Source organism: Ostrinia nubilalis, chromosome Z, assembly GCF_963855985.1.
Source record: "Ostrinia nubilalis chromosome Z, ilOstNubi1.1, whole genome shotgun sequence".
NCBI lineage: Eukaryota > Metazoa > Arthropoda > Insecta > Lepidoptera > Crambidae > Ostrinia > Ostrinia nubilalis.
The window spans coordinates 4,356,594-4,380,596 of record NC_087119.1 but is presented as its reverse complement, the minus strand read 5'-3'; the positions used below and the strand labels follow the sequence as shown (position 1 = coordinate 4,380,596).

The window sequence follows — 24,003 nt, the reverse complement described above, 5'->3', positions numbered from 1 at the left end:
TTGGTGGTTAAACTAATGGCCTAAGGAAAACAGTCGTAGCTATATACTCACCTCTTGAAGCTCGACAGCAAGATTTATCTGCTAGACTAAATCGTTTATCTACTCTTCTACTACCTTTATGCCCTGTGGGTCTCAACAAAATTCACTTTAAAATCGCAAACCAGTCGAAGGATGGTCGATTAGCCCTCTTTTTTCTATATGAAGTTATAACGTATCCAATTTTCGATTCGATCAAAAAGTGCTACTTATCTAGGGGGGCTGGTATTACTAATCTAAAACTATATTAAAGATAACTTTAATTTTCTTACTAAGCATAAAAGCTTAACCAATTTCACTTCCTGATAAAGGCCTTAAACCCAACAGTAGGTATCTAAAATGTGACCTTTACGAGGCTTCTCGCAGACTAGCTTATGTATATTTTTCTCCTACCATCTACATCAGCTGCTGACATGACAAAACATAGTCTCACCTGAATAATTTCAAGATTAAGTTAATAAACCTTGACCTACGAGTAAATTCGGCACCGTTACGGCATCATACAAACAACTGGGAAAAATGACAGCAAATCCCAAAAAACAACATAGGTATGCCCTTGCTACGGTTGCGTAAGTTACTGGAATCAGGCGAGCAGAGGCGAACAGCGGAATATAATAACACATTATTTATTTATTTTTCAACACCAAGTAATACTAGGAATCTACATGAATAAAAACAGTATAAAGGTTGTTGGATTTAAAACCTCTCCTGGCATTGTCGACTTCGTTGTGGCATCTTTAATTTGGGTTGATATTTAGCCATAGATGAAATTATTTAATGAGATATTGGCGTAGGCAGAACAATAATAGCAATATTATAAGGCAGACACTTTTATTAACTGATCTACGACCGATACACCAAATAACATATTATTTAATTAATAACTTTCAATCAACAGATCTAAAGCATGTTGGATACTCTTCAATCACATCGTACGCCTGTATTATAAACTTATGTCGATGACTCGCATGAATATTACTGCCATGCGGGCAAATTATATCAATACACACTCAATCTGCATTTTAATGAGGAAAGAATTTCTGAATTCAGTTCAGTAGCTTTCCAGTTTATTCCTCCTACTTTGTGATATTAGTGCTGCTCTCACTGGGCATTTAGAACAAAACATGTTAATACCCTGAAATTAATCATGTTCTAATCTAGTTCTGTTACAGAAACTCGAAAACTTTCATCACCTAGCGCCACTGGTAAGTAGTCACCAGGAGCTAATAAACAAGTCTCTCACCAGATGCTGTGCATCGTCACATGCCGAATAATAGTACAAGTTTTACAAAACAATAAAACTTGTATTATTGAGCAGAGACGATGCACAGCATCCCAAGAAGGCCTCCTGGTGAGCTCTCTATGAAGAACTCCGAGCAAGCTCGCCCCCAGGTGACTAAAATGGCGGCAAACGGAAGTAAGTCAAATCAATTCCTATTAAATAATTGCGGAAATGACGTCATTTAAGGTATAAAATGGTTAAAAACTACACCGGAAGTGGACGCATCTCTCACCAGATGCTGTGCATCGTCTCTGCTCAATAATACAAGTTTTATTGTTTTGTTTAACTTGTACTATTTTATTTATACTATATGCTTGTATTTCATACGCCCTAAAAATATATTTCAATTTACCACAAGGTCGTGACTGGTGAGGTGCACAAGAGCTGTATTTTATTCTTAATATTTCCTTAAATATCATCAGCTGTAATAAGAATCCGAAACCATTATTTTAAATATGGTGGTGATTCTGATACTTAGCTCTTTTTACTAAGGACCCGGTCTGGTCAATCTATTGTTCATATTAGTCAAATGACGTCCACTGCTGGACAAGGTCTTCCCCAAAGATTTCCATATAAAATTCAGTTAACCTATATTTAAAAACAATTATTTACAATAGTCAAACAATATTATGACTTATTATTGCGATTTATAATATAATTAATTTGTTTTGTATTATACATTTCAGGTGTCCGAGTTTGGCCCACTTCCATGCTCCGTTGTGACAACGACAAGAAAGTTCTTCACCGTTCTAGCATCTGTTATTATATTTGGTAATGTGCTCCTGGGGCGTCAATGGATTGGAGCTATCTTCGTGTTTTCAGGTATACATTTTCACTTTATTGGGTTGAAAATTTGTGTGGCCATAAATTGAAAAAAGTAGATCTGAATACACCACGGAATAACTAGGCTGTTGGGACATGAGTTTAAATAAGAAGTCAATAATGGATGACAGTCGTATAGTATATTTATTATCTGGACACCGCGGTGCAGCTTTTTCGCAAAACAGAACAATGCCATCTAACGGCAACTAACTTGAGAGTTTACATGCAAGGTTTCGTTTCGTTGGTTTGTCAATTTTGTTGAATCAAAGGAAGGATTAAGACTAGCTTTTAATTTTTTTGATGCAATCTCAAGAAAAATTACCTACATCAGGAGCCAAGGGTAGTCGTAGTTTCGTAGTCTCTTCATTGGTCGGCGTTTTCGTTGCTGAGAATTTGAAAGTGACATTTACGTTCATCTTGGGTGGCCTATGGCACTCAGAGTCAAAACTTCTGGAAGCAAACTACCAATTTCTTTTTTTTTAAGAATATAAAAACTGCACTTAAGGATCTGATTGTAATTAATAACATAAACAGCATATGATGATTCCTAAGTAACTGCGAACACTTGTATAATGCTCTCCAAATCTTCAAAGGTCCTTGCTGTAGGCCTCTTGAACCTATTCCGAAAGTTTTCCAATGGCAAGCAATCATATTGATCTAACTTGAGAGCCAGTTTAGTGGTGTTGTCATAGAAATATCTGTAGCGGGCCCACAAGCGATGTGGATGTGACACCGCGTTGCACAATACGGCGAAATTATTGCGGTGCGGCATCGTACGTAACTGATCGTGTGCTTTAGCTCTCACGCTCAAGGTTTTTCTTTCACTTTTTGAGTGAGAGAGTAAGCATAAAATTACCTTTTCAACATGGACATTTGGGTTTTCTAAAAAAGTCGCTACGTTCCATCGATTTAATCGAGTTGCATGCTGTTGATGTTTATATTTGTTTACTAAAAGTGTTTTTATGCAAGTATGAAGATTGTTTAATTTGTTGGTTTGTTGTATAATGTGTGGAATTAATATTCTGCAAGCACTTTTAAAATACCAAACCAAAGTAACCGACATAGCTCGCAGAATTGCTAAAATCAAGTGGCAGTGGGCGGGGCACATAGCTCGTAGAGACGATGGCCGTTGGGGCAGGAAAGTTCTCGAGTGGCGACCACGGGCTGGAAGACGTAGCGTGGGCAGGCCTCCTACTAGGTGGACCGACGATCTGGTAAAGGTCGCGGGAAGAGCCTGGATGCGTTCAGCGCAGGACCGTTCATTGTGGAAAACCTTGGGGGAGGCCTTTGTCCAGCAGTGGACGTCATTTGGCTGAAACGACTTTTAAAAATATTTTCATCGCTTTTTGTCAGTAAACCAATGAGCAGGGTGAGGAGTACATTCAATTCGGTTTCCAATTTTTCAATAAGTGGGTGGATCAGTTTTGATATGTAACTAGCGATGGCTTGTTCAGGTGTCTTTGGGGTTTGATTTGTGGAAGAAAGTTCTTTATAAACGCTAACAATCAAGATTTCGTAGTGATCTTCAATACAAGCGGGTGTCTGTTTTGTTCATAGTTATTTGCAAAGCAAAATCGCAACAAACAAATCATAAAAAACACGGTCTAAAATTTTTACGTTTACTGATTTATATAAAATCTTAGACCGTATTTTTCATTAATTAATATTTATGCCAACTGTTCGCCTTCGAGCAGTTTGCCTCTCTTATCTGTGTTGAAGATTTTCAAGCCGTCTTTCATTAGGAAAAAGTAAAGCAAATGCTAAAGGCTCAATATTGGGACTGGTTGATTTTAGTGTAGTAAGATGTTGAGAATATTCTTGTACAGAAGTCTATAATTTAATGGAGGTCCGCCGTTTTTTCCTACAAACATGACCGCTACCTCATTATTTGATGGGAGTGTTATACCGACGCAAATCAAGAGATTTCATGTTTATAAAACTGCATTGATACCGAATGTTTGGGTCGAGGCTGCTTTCATTTCCTCTTCAGCTAAAATTGCAGCCGTCCGTAATCCAATTGGCTAAAGGATTGGATATGTCACCGTAAAATTGTGAATTCTGTCAGATTATAATCTGACGTAGTTAAATTACAATCTAACCTAACCTAACCCACTGTTAGTTTACAATCTAACGCGTTATATTATAAACTGACAGAGTTCACAATTTCACGTTGACAGATACATTGAGCAGTTTGTAAGGACATCATTATATTGGTAATTGAATGGTGTTATTTGAAAGCGCTAACTAAATCTGCTTGAATATTTACGCTTCTTCTGTGGTTTGCCAATCATTTAATGTAATAGGTACTAACTTGAAGGCAATACTAACTTGGCGACATGTTGGTTCCTGGCAATTACCACCTGCCTGTCTGACTTTACCAAAGAAATCAAGGCAATCTTGAGTTAGATGTCTGGTAAATATAAATTTAATTTCTTCTGATTTGAAGTCTTCGTGAAGTTGTAAATTGTAATAGAGGTTTTATAGAAACTTGAAATCCGTGAATAAAATTCATAATATTCGTTAGGTACATCGTTCTGCGTATCAATTTTTATTAATTTCAAGATTTTGAAAAATGACAACATTTCTTCTAAAAACTCGGTTTGATATTTATTGCCATAAAAAGCACTTTTTAAATACTAAAACAAAAATATTACTACGTATTATGTGAGAAACTCGAAAACAAAAACAAAACACGCACGACGCAGACGACACTCGAGTGTCGTGTCACGCCTGCACGCCCTGAGATTGACCACTGGCTGATCTAGTTTGAAGCGGTTTCGGCTCATACGTGACAAGCGGCCAGTGGACACGCACACACACGCGTTGCACTTGTAGTGATGTACCTAACCTATCACAGCTCATTCGTATGTAGCTTTGTCTCTGTTCCGTTTCTTTACTCATGTGCCAAACTCTGTGACATATCACATATGCCAGCCGTGTTTAGACGACGTCGAATTGTTGAAGACGATAGGTGATATGAAGATGATATTTCCTGGATTCGCACAAATCAATTACTGAGCACCCTGTTCACGATCTGTCTGTCTTGATTGTATGATGTATTTTTTATTAATACTAATTAAGGGTTTTCGCGATTGAAAAATCCGCCAGATGGCAATACGTAGACGCGATGTCCAAATGCTGCGTGATTGGTGGATTTTGACATATCTGTCTATGTCATGTCAAGTCAACTCGTTGGTCACATATTTTTGAAAATGTACTGTGTACTGTGGCCACCATTCCAGAGGGATTTACCGCTCTGGTCTTTTCTTGGCAACAATTCGTCGGATAGATACATGTCTACCTCTTTTATTGCTTTCGAAAGAGGTGTGCTGTGCCGTAAGAAGTGCTCATTTTGTCAAAAATGGCCCATGGGCTGAGATCGTCCTCGACGTTGTAATTGGAGTTGTTCTCAATTGAATTCCCGTTAGAGATAATACGTTCTTTCTCGGATATTAAAACAGCTACTAACTTTCTCACCCTCTCTTTGGTTTTCATTGCTTCAGATTGGTTTGAAAATCCTTGCATCTTAAAACGAGGATCCATGAAGCAGAGTGCAGACTGCTTGTATTAAACGTTTAGTTTCCTGACCTTGTTAGGAACATAAGAAACTGAGAGCATCTAACGTATCATCATTCATTGAACATCTCAAATTATTACAAAAGAACCTATTAGCTGAAAAAACACGTTCAGAGCGACACTCGTTGGTGGAATGGAGAAGTTTTCAATTTTTTTCTATTAATAAAACTTTCTTCATTAGTTGCTTCCACACACAATGGACACTCTCTGCTGGTTCAGATTATTTTCCTCGACATAATCTGCACACTGGATTGGTCTGTGTATATTTCGCCTAATTATTTCACAAAACTCCTTAGTATAGGCTGTTCTCGAAAGTCTTTTGAAAACAGTTTATTATTGCGCCTGCTCTTTTAAAATCATCAAATATATGCAAATGAAATAGTGTTATTTTCTTTTAAAAAAAAAGCCACCCAATCGTCTTTCAAAATTACCTCATTACTTTTGTAATTTTTTTTCAAAAGGGAATCCTTTCACTTATTCCTTTGCGTTCCTTGTTGAAAGGAAGGTACCAAATATCATCAAAATCAGGTGAATCCTCTAGTGCAGCTTCTCGATATATTTCCACCTGTCTCAGTCGCAGCTGCCGCCAAAAGGTGGCGACTGTACCTGTACGGTCGCTTATACCGAAAAAAAAAGAGGCGACCATTTACCTACTTTGCTTTTAGCAACTAATTTTGTTGGGTTCGGCTCATTTTGAAACACTGTTGTTTTGTTTCGGTGTCATATGCATAGATCCAAAATCCTTCACCTGTATAGAGATGTATTTTAAACTGGATTTGATGCACTTTAAAATACATGTCTTTGACTGCGCACGAACGTTACGGTATGTTATCGACGAGGCCTTGGGGTGTAGGATCACTTTGCTTCATTCGACAAGAGACAGATACACTTGCCTTAGCTTTGAAATATTCTACAACTGACAAAGCAAAAAACAAATAATCGTTTCTTTGAAATCTATTATCTGGGCCCATAATTCTCGCTTGGAAGTAATCAAGAGCAGTTATTGGAATATCTCTGTTTTCGCCGAATCCATTTTTCCCCATCAGAAAAAAGAAAGTACCAGCAGAGCTCCTCCATTCTTTTTTCTCTCTCCATGTTGATTGGTGGTGCGGTCTTTCTTTGGATATCAACAATTCTGACTTGATCGTTGACTGACTCGGTTTCATAATTGGCGTTAATAACGCTGTCTAAATTCGATACATTTTTGTCGACCGAATATAGTAAACTGGTCGAAAAAATAACTCTTTTCTAAATTATTCGTCGCTGTTTCTGTAGAAGAAACAGCAGTGGTGGAATTAAGCGACATGTTGCAAATAGGATTGGAAGGAGAAACGTCTTTAGATGAAGAAGCAATCGGTTTATCATTACTAGTAATAGTATCATCAGACGACGCAATCGGTGCACTAGTGTTGAAAGGAACCATACATTTATTATGGGAACACGTGTAAACAGGTGACTCCTGGGTGACTACGTGTTGTATGGGAGTCGGCATGTTAGTGTTTAAAGGAACCATACATTTATTATGGGAACACGTGTAAACAGGTGACTCCTGGGTGACTACGTGTTGTATGGGAATCGGCATGTTAGTGTTTAAAGGAACCATACATTTATTATGGGAACACGTGTAAACAAGTGACTCCTGGGTCACTACGTGTTGCATGGGAGGTAAGTCATGAATTAATTAAGAGTGTAGACCTTGAGAGCCAACGTCTTCTCCCTCTACGCCAGTAAAAATGGGCGTAATGCAATATGTATTTAAAAAGTGTTCATCCCCTGTAGTAATTCTTAAATTACGTCGTAGGATTGCGAATAGTTGATGAATATTCACAAAGCGCATGCAGCATGCTGTACCTCTAGATGACGCTCTATAACCCTTTGGGCCTCTGGCATGAGAATCAAACAGCCAATAATGCATATTGTCAGACAAGTTTTGACGTTCAATAGCAACGGAAACTGAATTGCTTGTAAGAATTCCACAACGGTAATTCTTAAAAAAATGATAAATAGCATTTTTCAAATTCAGGAATCCTTCTTCACTCTGATCTTTATCGATATGACCGTCTATCGAATTATTGTTTTGGACATCTAAATTTAACCACTGCACATTAAATAATAAACGCGGAAGAAGTTCTCGTAATGCTAGATATTCAGCATTTAGTTCCCCAGCATCAGGATTTTCTCTAGCCATAATGCATTGGCGGTAGAATTAATCCCCAATGATTATGATGCAATCAATATCACTTACAGCCCATGTATTTGCATCTGACAAAGCAAATACAGCACAAGCAACAGCTGCTACAGCAGTACATTGCTTTCCCCGAGAGTCTATGCCAGATCGGTCATTACCCTGGTGAAAACAACCACGCAAAATAGATACATTGTTATCTATGTTTACAAACCTGGCTTGATTTTCTTGCACTTGTATCTGATGTGCCTCATCAGTTGGCACTTGGAGTCCATCACCACTATCTTGGTTAACGTCGGTAACCTCAAGTATCTGTGATATATGGCAATCCAACAAATTTTCAAAGTTTGGAATGACGTCTCGATACAGGTTGTTATGTGTTAATAGCCATTGTAGAGTTGTTTTTACTCTTTCAATATCTATATTGAACTGTCTATCTTATTGCAACCCTGCACTTGCAAGTGGTAGCGGTAATTGCTCAGCAATTTCAACTACGTCTTGAGCAAATAAAACCACTTGTCTTTTACACCAATTTTGGCTGAACCTATTTTGCACTTTAATAATTTTAATAAACAGGATCACCCGTGTAAGTAAACGTTGCTGTACATCTGACAAACAAGCTAGTTCTTCTGGTATGGGTGAAACGTTCATTTTGTTCCAATATGCTCGAGAAGGAACTTTACGTTTTCTTATATTGGTTAAGCATCGAGAACACGTGATGATTTTATTCATTTCTACCAATTCGTTAGGAAGTAAATCTTGTCGAGATGAAGTTTCCAATGGACATCGCTGCTTAGGGTATAATAATTTCCTACAAATACTGCAAGATACATCGGCAAAAACGTTTATTGCCAAAAGACAATTATCTTCACCAATAGCTCGATTTCTGCGTCGTGTCTCTTTTGTGTTGTTGTGTCGATTTTGTCTCTGCTCCTCATTTTCAACTCTCAATGTTTCTTTGTTACGCTCTCTCATTTCAGTCAGTCTTTGAGTACGTTGGTGGGGAAGTTCAGTTCTATTGCGTTCATTGATAACACCACGTCGGTGCTCGCGTTGTTCGGGAGATTCCGTAGCTAATCGGTTTCGTATAACATCTAGACGATGTTCACGTTGTTCAGAAGTCTCGTTATCCAATCGGTTTCGTATAACATCTAGACGATGTTCTCGTTGTTCAGAAGTCTCATTATCCAATCGGTTTCGAATAATATTTAGACGATGTTCACGTTGTTCAGTAGACTCGCCACTTAAACGTTCATGTATCCGATCAAGTCGACGTATTTTATCACTCTCTTGTGACATTTGAGAACGTGTATAATTTCTCATCTGCGATAATCTGCTATTACGAGCCAATATTGATACTTGGGAACGTGATATAGCATTCCGTATAGTATTCTTTAATAAAAGATCCTTATTTTTTTTTATGGATTCATTATTCCTATTTGCCCTCATGCGGGCTGCACCTTTAGTCGGCTGCACCTTTACTTAATGCATAATGCATTATGAAAAAATAAAAAGAGAAAACAAAAAAAAATACCACCTTCTGATAAAAAATCACCACAAACTGAAACACTTCTTCCACACAATCCTTGTCTTTAACCTATAATACCGTATTTTTCATTATTTACACTAAAAATGAAAAAAATAATAATAAAGAAAACGCACCATCTTCTTCTTTTCACCATCACGTTCGCACCGTCGGTTGTAAGGCTCACGATGTCCTCATCCAAAGACACGCCGAACTTAGCAAGATGGTCTCGGAACATAATATGCTCACAATACTATTGTAAGCTGAAATAGATGACATTGATCCCGTAATTTTTACAAGGCCAAGATTTTTAAAATTGAAAGTCACTAAAACCGTTGCTGTGAAAATGTATATTCATGTGCCTCTTATTTCGTAAAGAGGTCCATTCATCCACGGTTAGAGAGAATCGGTGTCGAAAACGTGTATTGTTTTCAAGTCTTTTATTTTTATATTTGTTTTTTTCTTCTCCGGCCTGCGTTAGTACAATTTTCGCTATTGTATTCACTAATTTAGGTAATTTTTTACCAATTAAACTGAAAAAAAAAACAACCGTTTAAACCTGTCGTTCACGACACGATCATGGATGATGGAAATGTGGTGGAATGGATAATGAGGAGGAGGTAAAGTCTAATGATACTTGGTGGAATTGAAGAAGTCCGTCATTACTTTTCGATGTTTTGGCTCTGCCGACAGTAATGGTTGGTTCTGTTTGGAAGTTATATGAGTCAGGTCAGACAATATCTACGTAGAGTTGTCAACTTCAGTTTCCTGTAAATCTACATTTGTTGCGTATTGTTCGCATAAGTATACATAGGTACATACGTGTGTAAGCCAGCAGTGGCACCACCACCGGTTTTCAATATTTTATAGCATATTTTACATTTCACAGATTGAGTGATGTCGATTGAATATTTTAGGAGATACCTTTAGTTGGTGAACATTGTATTGGAACTTAAAACCTAAAGATGACGGCTTGCATACGCACTCTCATAGATCATGTTCACCAGTTTTAGGACCTCTTCTTGAGAGACTACTGAATTTTGGCGAAAGAGTTCTTGTGAACAATCTCTGCCCTCCTCCATGTATGATGCTGCTGCTCATCTGCTGCTCCTTCTCGAGCAGAGGGCAGATCCGGTTTATGGCACGGCGGATCTGACCCTGAGACGTTAATATATCGGCGACCCTGATGGCGCCATCGGAGCCTGGATGCACTGCTGTGGTGCGTCCGAGTGGCCACTTCACGACGGGCAACGCTTGTCCCTGATCAGCACCAGTTGGCCAGGCTCGACGTTGGGTTGCCTGGTCTGCCACTTGTTACAAAGAGCATTACAAAATATACACGAGCAGATTCCTATGGGTGCGTTCTGGCCATGTATAGAACGGAAAGACGCGTCCCTTATTTATGTTCTATATCCAGTAACTCTTTATTTTTTGTAAAACAAAGCAATGCAGCTTCAGTAGTGCGGCAAAGGTTGATTGATGGATAAGTTAAAGAATGTTTATCTTTCTACCACTCTCTCAGACTTACGTATTTGTAGATAGGATTATCTACAGCAACTTTTTCTTGAAGAAGATCTAAGTATGTTTCGCAATAATTACCTTTTAATAGTCTATAGGCTGAATAGCCACTGAAAAACACGAGAGGCTGATCAATCAGCCAATTCAGATTCAATTTCTTCATCCAAATCGTCAGGAATCATTAGGGTGGGGTATTCTACACAATCTTGAAGGTCTTTATTAGGGTTCTCCTCAGATTTATTTGATTGGATAGTAGGGATGGCGGTTTTTGAACAATAACTTGTTCAAATCGTCCTCACAATTGGCTCCGCGACTGTGAGGAGCTTTCATCTCGGAAATCAGAGCTGTCTTCATAGCACTAGCAAAGTGAGTGCAGGTCGGGTTCCGGTCGGTGGGGCACTTTTCCGAATAATGCCGAAAAAATTTTCCAAACAATCTTGATTTAAACGTCGTCAATGAGGATCAGTACTGTTGTAGAAAATTCAATAAAACTAGTATCTACGTTAATCTTTAAGACATAAGAAAGATATATCTTTTTGAATTATCCAAATCGGACCATTACTTACGAAGATATTAAGTAATAAACATAGGCCGTTTTTGCCGCTAAAAATCAACGTACGCAAGACCGCGTGACGTCATTATATCCGAATCGAGCGCAGCCGGCGTACTAATGGGATGGAAAATATTTTTTTCCGGCTAAACTATCAGTTTTAGAAAAAAACTTTTAATAACATTTATTCTTCAAAATAAAGTAACCTATCGACCAGTAATTTTTAAAAATAAAAATTGTGAAAAATAAGTATTGCTATGTCCAAAAACCACATTTTCATAGGATTCGATGCAATGCGGAGACGCGGTTGGGGTGAGTGTAACTTAATGATTGTTTGTATTGAACATAATAATACATAATATGATGCTAATACCCAGTTTCTGGCCTGGGGGGGGGGGGATAAGTCATACCCAGCTTATAGCCTAGGGGGAGGGGCAAGCCTTACCCAGCTTCTGGCCTTGGTGGGAGGGGGGAGAGGCAAGTCCTACCCAGTTTCTGGCCGGGGGGGGGGGGGGGGGGGGGGGGTAAGTAATACCCAGCTTCCGGCCGAGGGGGAGTCATACCTAGCTTATGCTTATGGACTGGGGGAAGGGGCTAGCTTTACCCAGTTTCTGGCTTGGGGAGAGGGGGGGGAGGGGTCAAGTCATAACCAGTTTCTAGGGCTGGGGGGAGGGGCTAGCCTTACCCAGCTTATGGCCTGGGGGAGGGGGGGGGGGTCAAGTCATACCCAGTTTCTGGCATTTCTGGCATGGGGGGTGTCATACCCAGCTTCTGGCCGAAGGGGAGTCATATCCAGCTTATGCTTATGGCCTGGGGGTAGGGGCAAGCCTTACCTAGCTTCTGGCCTGGGGGGAGGGGGAGGGGTCAAGTCATACCCAGTTTCGGGCCGGGAGGGGGGGGGGGGGGGTAAATCATACCCAACTTCTGGCCGAGGGGGAAGTCATGCCCAGCTTATGACCTGGGGAGAGGAGAGGGGCGGGGTAGTCATACCCAGCTTCTAGGCTAAGATTAAATAGATTTCCAGCACGGAGCGGCTGTCCTTTCCTGCAGCAGCTGGCCCGCCCATGGGAACGGCGAATAGATAGGTAGGTGCGTAGGTTTAACTCAGAAAAACTAAATAACAGGTAGGTATTATTAAGTGTACATCGAAATGATTTTCATAGCAATGTCTTATTGTTAGAAGTTATACCTTATTGTTAGAAGTAAATAAATTAATACTTATACATTTTTATATTTTACTTGGAAGAAGATATGACTCTAACAACACTTATGTACACTTTATTTGAATAAATCGCCAAATATACCACCGCGGAGACCCCAATCGCGTCTCTGCGTGCCATTGAATCGTATGAGCGTATGGATTTTTTGCGTTATTTTTCACAATTTCCATTTTTAAAAATTACCTATCGATAGCTTACTTTATTCTGATGAATAAATGTCATTACAAGTTTTTCTCTAAAACTGATAATTTGGCTAGAAAAAAATATTTTCTATCCACGCAGTACGCCGGCAGCGTTCGGATCGGATATAATGACGTCATCGTCCCCGCGCCGGGCGGTCAGTGAACTTTTTTAGTAATTTGGCCATAACTTCGTCAATTTTTGTCGTAGAACAAAAATTTTTGCACTGTGTATTAAGGATTTCTTAGCCCTATAAATCTGCATTCACAGCTAAAAATCGAAATGATCCTCATTAAGATATCTGAATCCGTTCTTTTCGCAATAAAACCAAATATCTTTTATAGATTTAATACTGATGATATATCCTTGAATTTTTTTTCATTTTCAATATTATAAGTGCATTCAAAACGAATACTGTCATGTTTACCAAGTTTATGTTTTTTCATGTTATGTGCTGGTACTTTTACATTTGGGGTGTGACTATTCTAAAGCATTTAGAAGTAGATGCCTGCGAAATACCTGCAAATAACAAATTAATTTCAAGTAATTGCCCGCACGAATATTATGTAACCCGAATGGGCTATTGCTTTAACAAAGAAACAGGACTGTAATATTATATTTTTGAGAATGAAACAAAATAACCAACAATTTAAAAAACAGGAAACATCCAGTCTCAATTTTACTTATCGTTAGTTGATACTTATTGCATAATTGCACTAAAAATGTAACACATAATAATGTTTTTTAAAACACACACCTTTTGTTCTATTAGAGTCTTGAATAGGAAAATTCACAAGAATATTGTCTGAGAGCGGTGGATTTAAAAGGTTTAGCACCGGTACAGCAAATTGTTTCAGTCTCTCACTTCTCTTCCCATTGAACATGTGACACAACGTCCGCGCTTGTAGCGGTCTTGTTTGGCCGTTCGTTCTTGAATAACCTCACTGTGTTCAGGAAAGTGGTCAAGAGACTTATCCAATCTGGCACAGGGGTTACCCTGGCGCGAACGGACTGATACGTTGACGCCATTTTGTGCCGCGAGCTCTTCAGCCAGCCTAAGGTGAAATTGCCGGTGTGTCAGCTTCTTGTGTTGGCCGATGTTGGCACAATATATTACATAAGTATTTAAAATTGTTATATTCAATAGCCTGCGGAAAACTTTGATGTACCATTTGATGCCACGTTTACGCTCCAAAAGGTACATCGAAAGTTTTTGATCTTTGAGATCAACACCGCCCATAAATTTATTGTATTCGTGTACGACTTCCGGTTTCAGGCAATCTTGGCCGGCTCTCCTGCCGGAGGCCATGTCAGCATTGTGGTAAGTCGACACTGTGCTGACCAGTTTCACGTCCTTCCACGCCACGACAGAAACATCACCACAGTGTTGACTTACCACTGAGCCTCTTGTCATTCTCTTGTCGTAATGTTTTTTTATTTCTACAGGACAATCTGTTCGGCGCCTGTTTAAAGTGCCCACCACGTCTGTCTTATGCCTTTTTAAAAATCGGGCCAGTGAGACTGAATTATAATAATTGTCCATGAAAAGGGCATAACCTTTGCCAAGATAGTCTTTAAAAAGTTGCAAGACTATCTTGGCTGTCGATGTTGTAAATCCGAAAATGGGGTTCGAGGTTATTGTGCGTTAGTACAATTTTCGGTACCGGTTCGGTAACCCGAATGGGCTATTGCTTTAACAAAGAAACAGGACTGTAATATTATATTTTTGAGAATGAAACAAAATAACCAACAATTTAAAAAACAGGAAACATCCAGTCTCAATTTTACTTATCGTTAGTTGATACTTATTGCATAATTGCACTAAAAATGTAACACATAATAATGTTTTTTAAAACACACACCTTTTGTTCTATTAGAGTCTTGAATAGGAAAATTCACAAGAATATTGTCTGAGAGCGGTGGATTTAAAAGGTTTAGCACCGGTACAGCAAATTGTTTCAGACTACTTCTCTTCTCATTGAACATGTTGTGAGAAAAGTGGTCACCACAAACAGATGTATTAGCTGCCACTTTTAAAGTGCACAGCGTTAAATAAATTAAATCTTCATTGCCTGTCGCTTTAACCCTTACAGGACCATAAGATATCCAAGACTAAATATGCCAATACAACACAATATTTTGGCTATTCTGGATGTATAGGTTTATAGGATAGCAGGGTTTATAGGTTTCCTATAATTTCATGGGAAATATTTTTCCCTTTGGACCATAAAAGTAAATAAACGAAGAGTTAGGTTTATTATATCGGTATTTTATTTATTGCTTTGTAATACAAAAAACATATTATAAATTATCAGAAAATTAAAATAAATAGTTACTTATGGTATTCTACGAAACGATTTCGTTTACTTGTGAAGCACAGGTGGACATCGCACATAACACATTTATTATGTGTACTGTTTTCTATACACCGTTTGCCACAAGTTACGCATCGCTTCAGTTTTTCTGCTTTTTCCATGTTGTGCAATTTGCCAGCATTGCGTTTATTTCCAATGCGGAGCTTTTCAGATGAGCCTAAAGTAGGTCTTTTAAAATTATTTATTAGACCTCGTGCTACATGTTGGCGAAACTCGAGGCTGCTCAAAAGCGGACCTTCTACTCGGTGTTTTTCGTGCAACTTTACGTACACTAAATACGAGTTGTTCATTGCGATATCTAAGATGTCAAAAAAGAGGCGCAGGTAATATTTGATTTTAGCCTTGCGATCAACCTCATAACACGTTTTGCGCTGGTCCATTAGGTCCACACAGCCCATATATTTATTATAGCACATCACTACTTCCGGACATGTAACATTTATTTTTTGAGCAGTTCCTGCCTGCCTCCTCTTTACTGTGCTATTTGGGACCGGAGATATGAAATTGGTCAACATATTACACTGGTCAACAAAAAATCCAAATTAAATGGTGCCGAGATTCTGTTGATAGTTTATTATTAGGTGTGTATTAGTAATAATAAAAATATTTTTCTTTTTTTTTTCCTACGTGTAGTTTTTTATCTACCCTCAGTTTTAAATTTTAGCTTTAATCGGTACTTTGGTTGCACAGTTTGTAATGTTATCGGTATATTTTTATAACGAAATTTATTTTAATATCATGTCTGCATTGCCAAGAGTTGCCTCAACGATCCAAATGTAATTTGTTACATTAAATTGTAATGTTAAGAATTTCAAAAATTTAGACAAAATTTTAATAAAAAGTGCTTATTTTTCTTACTTTAAGTCGGAAATTGTGGTTGTATTCAAGCCGTGGATACCCGAAATTGTTTGTATAATATGCTGTGAACACTGAGGCAATGTTTCAATGGTCAAAGAAGCCATAACATGAAGTTCAGAGTGGAAAAACTGAGGAAAAAACAAAAAAAAAATCCTGGTTTGAGCATAAAAAAAGGTTAAAGCAGTAAATTTTTGATGGCCCACAAATAAGAATATTAATATAAGATACTGTTCAGGATTTCAAATAAAAGTCCTTTACATAAGGATTAGTTTAATCTTCATATGCTGCGTTTTACATTGGTAAAATGGAGAAAAAATACGAGCTACGCGCTCGAGGATTCGATCCAAAGGTAAAGATGGCCGGACGACGCCGCTAGTGATGTTCTTTACTTCCTGTTTGGAGGCATTAGCTATAGTGACGTCCGGCGCGGGGTGAAAAAGGTTGTAAGCGCACTGCGCGAACATCTTCGGGGGCGTTGAAAGCAGGTGCCGCTTTCAACTTGATTGCAGGGTTCCTGATGCAGACATCATTGGCTCAGCTGACGCTCAAGGTACAAACTACGATGATGTGATTGGAACTCCTTCCTTGGTTTCTTCTTGGATTGCAGGTATTATGCACATCTTGTTTATGGCTCTCCTGATCGTGCCTTTGTTGGTGAGAACGTCTGCAACTCTGCTGATGCCATCAGGTCCAGGATAAAGACGACTGATCCGTGCCAATCGCCAGTGAAGTGGAGGTAAGTTTTCTTCCTTTAGAATTACGAGGTCTCCGACATGTAGGTCTTGCTGCCGCCTCTTCCATTTGGTTCTAAGTTGCAATTCCGCTATGAACTCCCGGCGCCATCGGTCCCAGAAGTGTTGTCGCAATTGCTCGATGCGCAGATATCGGGTTGGGTTCTTAGCGGTGATGGGTAGGCTCGGTATGCTTGTGAGAGGTCGCCCGATTAGGAAGTGCCCAGGAGTCAAAGGAGACGGGTCAGTAGGATCGGAGGACAGCGGAGTAAGGGGACGGGAATTCAGTATAGCCTCGATTTGTGTGAATAGCGTTGCTAACTCCTCGAACGTCAGAGAAGCATTGCCAGCAACGCGCTTAAGGTGGTGTTTAGCCGATTTGACTCCAGCCTCCCATATTCCCCCAAAATGAGGAGAATATGCGGGACTGAAGACAAATTTAATGCCTTCGTCATTGGCAAAATGGGATACAGACTTACGACTGGACCTTAGAAGTTTACCTAATTCATTGTTAGCGCCTTTAAAATTGCTCCCATTATCACAATAGATTATACCAGGTTTTCCCCGTCTAGAAATAAACCTTCTCAACGATAGGATGAATGCTTCTGTGCTCATGTCGCTAACAAGTTCAAGATGCTTTTGATGACAGACAAATAAACAAACATTAAGATGTAAACTTGGTCGTAAACTTGTAAGGCTTGTCACCAACCCCTACTATTCCCGCGAGTGTCGTAAGAGGCGAAACCCTCCACTAAAGTTTAGGAGGATCATAGTCCAGCAGTGGAATGTAAAGGGCTGTTGATGATGACGATGATGATGAAGATGTAAACTTGTTAATTTACTTCTCAATCTCCTGAGAGAAACGGGCCATAAACACATTTTTGAGCTGCCATGCCGTACGCCACAAATCTCACACTTTTTAATGTAGGTAACTACTTTTGGAAATTGAAAGGTTTTTTAACATTTTCAACTATTTCAACACAATCAGCCATTGACACGAAAAATTTTAAGAAAAATGGCGTCGTCGCGCGAAAAAATAAATTGACATCAACCACAGAGAACGTAACCAACAAAACAGAAATACCACCTAACAGTAAATTGAACGTATAATGCGACGGAATTAAAATCATATCATATCAATGCGATTCAGTGCAGAGCGGATACTTTTTATTTTTGTAGGATTGTATGTTTTGTTGTAATATTGGTGAAAAAAGTCAACCTAACTTTTTTGTACGGAGTGGCGACAGCCTGAAAGGCCCTGCATAATATACTCTTTTCATCAGGTAATACATTTGTTACAAGTTCTTTTTGCTACTAATATGCCACCTAGGGGCCAATAATGTTCTTTTTGGCGAAAGATTTGTTTTTGGAACATCCGCTTGGATTGGAGCTAGATTTTTCTCCCCTAAAATATTTATATAGCAAATAAATAGTTTATTTTCAATGGTGTGAAACGTTCAGTTTGTAGGCGGGAGAAACAGAAAAACTAAATGCACTGAGTACTTGCTATTTACCGAGCTGTAAGTTAATACTCAAAGGGTTTAAAGAATTTTAAGAGTGAGGCACACTATCTGTGTACTGTGTTACGTGTGGCTGATCTGGGTCATAATCAAGGACTTCTTTAGCGTGCGCTGTAGTGTCATATCATACATTTTTGTTCAGTTGTATCCTTGACTGGTGGATGGTCCAAAAATATTATCCTTTTGTCAAATGCCGGAAAGTTGGTGGAAATTGGCGTAGGTGTTGAGATATTATCGGAAGTGACAGATTGATTAACAGTTTTTGTCAATGTTGCCAGTGGTATTGAACATTTCAAACTTATATTGTTCGTACTGTGTGGTGTTGATTGAATATTTTAGCAGATACCTTTAGTTGCAGAATATTGTTATTGGAAGAATTCGTTCTAGTAGTTGCGTGTTAATTTTTCTTCATTGCAGTTTTCAAATCTTGATACTTTTTCTCCTTTTTTATGAGCAAGTGGACGTAGTTACATGAAAAGGATCCAATCCACATCAAGTCGTTTCGATATATTAACATTTGACGTTTATGACGTATTTCTTCATAGGTATTAATTATAAAATAAGTTGTCGTCAGTATGTTGTTAATATTTCTTTGACTGTGTATATCTTTTCATGGTATTTCAGCATCGTTTCTATTTTTGAGAAATCTGTATTATTTGGTAAGAACGTGTGTCCCGATTCCAAATATTTAAAAGTTATCGTCTTTAACGTGGGATGGGAATTCAAGACCGCTTTTAACATCAATACGTACTATTTTGATATTGCGATTTTGGCCTCCACAACAATCGCTCCAGAGCACAAGATGTTCTAGTTTAGAGTCCAGTTTATGTTTTATATATTTGGAAATACATGATCCTACTTCTTGGGACCCTCGACCCGCTTCACCCTCCCTCAACCCAAACATAACAATGTCCGATATTATCTGAGCCAGTATGTACAGAGCAATTGTAAAACCAAAGTTGTCGTTTGTAAAAAACGACGCTTGTTGGGATTCGAGGAAGAGGCAACATTTTTTCCATATCAAATGTTATGAATTCAAAATTGTCTCCGGTTTTAGCTTTCATCATATCCTCTTTCATATCTCTCCTTAACTCTTCAGCTCTCTTCAAGTGTATCTCTTTTTCTTCTTGATACTGTTTGCGCTCAACATCTAATGTACAATTTTTAATCTTGATTGATAGAGTGTCACATTTATTGCATGTGTCGTTTCGTAAACTCTTACACCTAAGATTGAAATTATCGTAAAATATACGTGTTAGAGTTGAAAACGATACTGGCATTTTTGGATTTTTATGGTCGGTATTTATTATTTTATTCAATTCCTCTAAATATAAATCATATATAGCTTGTACAGTCATTCCTAATTTCAAGAATTTGCAACCATTTGTTTGATCCCTCCTATAGTGTGATTCGTATTGTGGCAATTTCTTAATTATATTTTTTTTAAACTACTTCGTGCACTTTAGTTTTATTCCAACCGCCACCCTGTTTCCCTCGTTGGTCTTGTAAGGTACTTCCACTACGATTTTTAGTTATTAGATTTAGTTTCTAACACAGGTTAAGAACCACGACAGTTGGATTGTTTTATATGAAAAAATACATATATATATACGGCTATAGATGTGGGTTGGTTCCGATGTTCAAATTCAAAAGAAAACAGCTGTTTTGATGTGGGTCCTTTTTACTGACCGATAATATCGATATTTAGCATCAGTTTGGTATACTTAAGTAATTTGACAATGTTGTGGATTGGATCCTTTTCGTGTAACTACGTCTAAGTGTAAGTTTCGAATTAAGTAAAAGCGCAGTAACTTTAGAGTAAAATAAAGTGTTCACTACAAATCTCTAGATCATGAAATTCTTCTACTTCGGGATCGAATGATTTTTTGTTTTCTATTCGCTTTGGACGCATAAGGCAGTTTAGGGGGTCTGATGATAAAAATAGTCGATTTGCCACATCTGTTAGATTATTATCTATTGTTGATGTTTTCCTTCCAAAGTGTTCCCTATAATGATTTGAAATCTTTATTCCTAGCCTCTTGAGCCTCTTCACTTAATTTAATAGTGCTTCCTCTATTATCAGTGGTATTAATATCTTGACATGGGCATCCATGAATATAAGGTGACGTACAATGTAGCAGACTAAGCAAAATTATTTAAATTATCTTTATTAATTTTGAAGCCATCAGGAATTGTTTGTAGAATAATATAAAATTTCTTAATGAATTGTTGGTGTTCCGTTTCTCTCCTGTGTAAGTCGTAACGGTAAAAGACAAAAAAAAATATCATCATGTGCTTCAGAGACAATTTTTTGCTTGTACTGAGTATGGCTAGTAGAACTACCATCAAATCCCCACTTTCAGTATAAAGTAATTTTGGCAGTACTTTCTATCTGTATCCTGTCTGTATGATCCAACAAACTGAAGTGGTACTATAGCTTCTGTTTCTATCACTTGAACATTTGGTAGATAGGAACGTAGTTTTTCTTTTTACACTATCTTATAAGGCGGAAAAACGTTTGGTGCATATTTTCTGATTACTTCGTACTGCTTTCGCGATAGCTAAGCTTCGATTATGAAAGAAAGCGCTTCCAGAGGTGAGATTTTTTTAAATTTCGGTGTCTAAAGACTTCACGTAATTTCATTTGGGCTGCATATGTCAGTACATCTGCGTCTACTTGAGAAAGTAAATCAGCAGTCTTTTTACGCTTAGAACTTTCACCACACTCTTTGAAGGGTAATGTCGGTCTACCCCTCTTAAGTATTTTTGCAATATCCATTCAACCAGTCACTTTCACTAGTTAACTATCTTTCTTTATGTTTGTTACTAAGCAACAGTTTCTTTTTGATTTGACTTAAAAATTCAAAGTGTCTTATTCAACTCAGAGCGGTATCTTTCTGTGCAAGAAGTCTTTGTCTTTGAAATAAAAATACGTATTTTATGTCAAAATGTATTATAGAAAACAAAAGATAAGAAATATATTTTAGTTAATGACATGGTATGCCATGTGGCATTTTGGGTGAAGGCCTACATCGCATTTTTGACACTGAAATTTATTTTTCCTCCACAATGGTTTGCACACCGCCGTTCATTATTGATTGGGACTAACCAATGATCTCTACGGTTGTATCTCATTGTAGACAATGATTTTGAAGGATTGCGTCCGTTGCGTCGTAGAAAGTAAGCTTCTTGCTATAAAACGTCTAAAAACGAACAAGGACTTAGTGTCTTTTGTGCAGCCATTCTTCCGAGCAAGTAACCAGGCATGTACTACTGAGCCTTATGAAAAAATAGGCCCAACACCACTACTATATACGCACCCGAGTTCGTAAATTTGCCACAGCCTGGTCGCCTTTGTCTACTCCACCCATATAGGTACTTGTTATAATTTGAAATAAGCGATGGCTGTGGAACTTGCACTTTGGCTTGTACTATGTATGACCTTAAACCTCACTTATGGTGCAGTTTGAAATGCCTCACATGATTACTTCTCTTTCTGAAGTTATAATTCATGTTCATTTTATGTCCATAAATGTACAGTTATGTACTTACGGTATATTTTTAGATTTGTTTCCCCTCATTCTTACAAATAGTGGAAAAGTGTTAATTTTATTTTGTTGTTTCAGGATTATTCCTGGACATTTTCTACAGCAAGGGAAGGAGCCCACAGAAGAAAGTAGTAGGAAAATGATCGAGAGCTAAATATTATGTAATAGTATAATTGACTAGGAAAGCATTTTTTATGTTAAAGTTGTTCCTTCCATTAGCTAAATTATTTCTTGATTAATTTTCTATGCATAACTTACGCATGAATAATATATTTTTTATACATAAGTAATGTACAAAAATTATATTGTAGACTTGTTTTAATTATATTTCTAAGATGTACGAGTATACTTACTTTATTTTTTAAATTCAGTTATTTATAAGAAAGTTATAATTTTATACTTTTATTCATTTTTAATTGTCCATTTAAGGCCGATTTATTGTCTGTGCTATACGATAGCGGCTATTATAGGACGACTCTTGCGAGAATATGATTTTTATTAGTGTTTATTAATAATATTGCATTTATTATTACATACAGTTCACAAATATTTTAATGTACTGTTACCAATCATGACAAACAGTTAATATGTCGCGTATTAAATGTGATACATAAGTGAAATAAAATATTTCAAAGTAATACACGTTTATTGATATCCTAACTCTAAGGCTTGATTTCCTTTTAGGCTGACATCGGTGACCGACGTCAGCGGCGCGCACGATTACACACTAGTTCTATGTAATCATCTGCCGCTGACGACGCGTTGGCGTTGCAGTGCGGTGCTTCATAGAACATTGTGTTTATTCGTACGCTCGACCGATGTACGCGACCGACGACAGCGTAGGAGGAAATCAAGCCTAAGACTACGCAGACCACAGACTTTTAGTCGGGTTGGGCTGTTAGTGCATACACTGACCAACAAAACAGTTGGGACTAGTAAACTTAACAGACGGCCGATTAGCTTTATTCGCTAGAGTTTTTTTTTAATCTTTATTTTATGAGCTTGTTCACTGAGTGAACATGTGCTAGAGAGTTGTTGAAGAGTTCAGTCACGAGAAGTGCAACACTTGATTTCAACATTGAACAAGTGACCCTCTAGGTCTATACTTCCCAAAGAAAAATATCTTATTATCGAATGAGTATTAGGGTGGAGCACGGTTGTATGGGAAAAAATTATTTTTTAGTTTCGAAGTTCTAATAGGGGGGGATTTGTGCCTTATATGAAAGTATAAATAACTGTAATTTTTTATCCCATTTAATGAATATCTTCTGCCTCCGCAGTGACTTCAAAATTTTAAAATTTTATTTAAAGTTGAAAGTCGTCTAAGGTGAAATATTGCGCTCTATTTATTAGTAAGAAGGTATTAAATGACAGATAATTTATAGATTAGATATTTACTAAGGTAATATAACAAGAAATACATACAAGAATTAGATAAATTACTTTAATTATTATGCTTGAAAATCCTTTTTTGATCAAAATTTAGGCATCACGTTTCGCGATTCCAGCTTGACTTTTATTGCACCTTATTAGTGACTTTCTGGATGCAGTGAGAAATAGAATCTTTGATCGTAATCTTCACAGGTCCCTCAACAGCTTGAGTGAGGTAGAGAAGCCTTAAAACAAAGGGTTGCTCTCACCACCAGATTTGACAATGTGCTGAATTTCTTAGTCAATATCTCAAAAGCGGCTGTTTGGTTAAGTAAATTAAATAAATATATAAAATAGCATTAAAGTGTATCACTAGTACTTAAAAAATTCTAGATATTGAAGGGTGACTCGTACTGTGTGACTTTAGTATGCGACGAGCGGCCAGCTCTCTGACATCGTAAGAAGACTGCTATCAGGATACTCGTAATAGCTTTTTCTCCGGGTAACTAGTTCTTTAATCGTTCATAGGGTATCTGACAGGCCTCTCGAGGCCATAATAATTTTAAACAGATGACGGGTGCCATCTTTGCATGATGGTTTTGTCTTAATCAAAAACCAGGAAGAAGCATAGACTTTAACCACAATAGTAGCCAGAGGTATCAAAATTTCTATTGGATTTTAAGTTTCTACAATACAAACGTAGTAT

The 24,003-nt window shown here is 37.8% G+C and overlaps 1 protein-coding gene across 1 annotated transcript in view; it reads left to right on the top strand.

The window, feature by feature from the left end:
• The window catches only part of LOC135086928 (solute carrier family 35 member B1 homolog), a 28,444-nt gene extending 5,880 nt beyond the window's left edge, over positions 1 to 22,564 (top strand). Inside the window, exons 6-7 of the mRNA XM_063981753.1 lie at positions 2,005 to 2,140; positions 22,005 to 22,564. Of these exons, the coding sequence (XP_063837823.1) occupies positions 2,005 to 2,140; positions 22,005 to 22,069 (201 nt within the window). The 3' untranslated portion in view covers positions 22,070 to 22,564. The remainder of the gene's footprint in view (positions 1 to 2,004; positions 2,141 to 22,004) is intronic.
• The last annotated feature ends 1,439 nt before the right edge of the window (positions 22,565 to 24,003 follow it).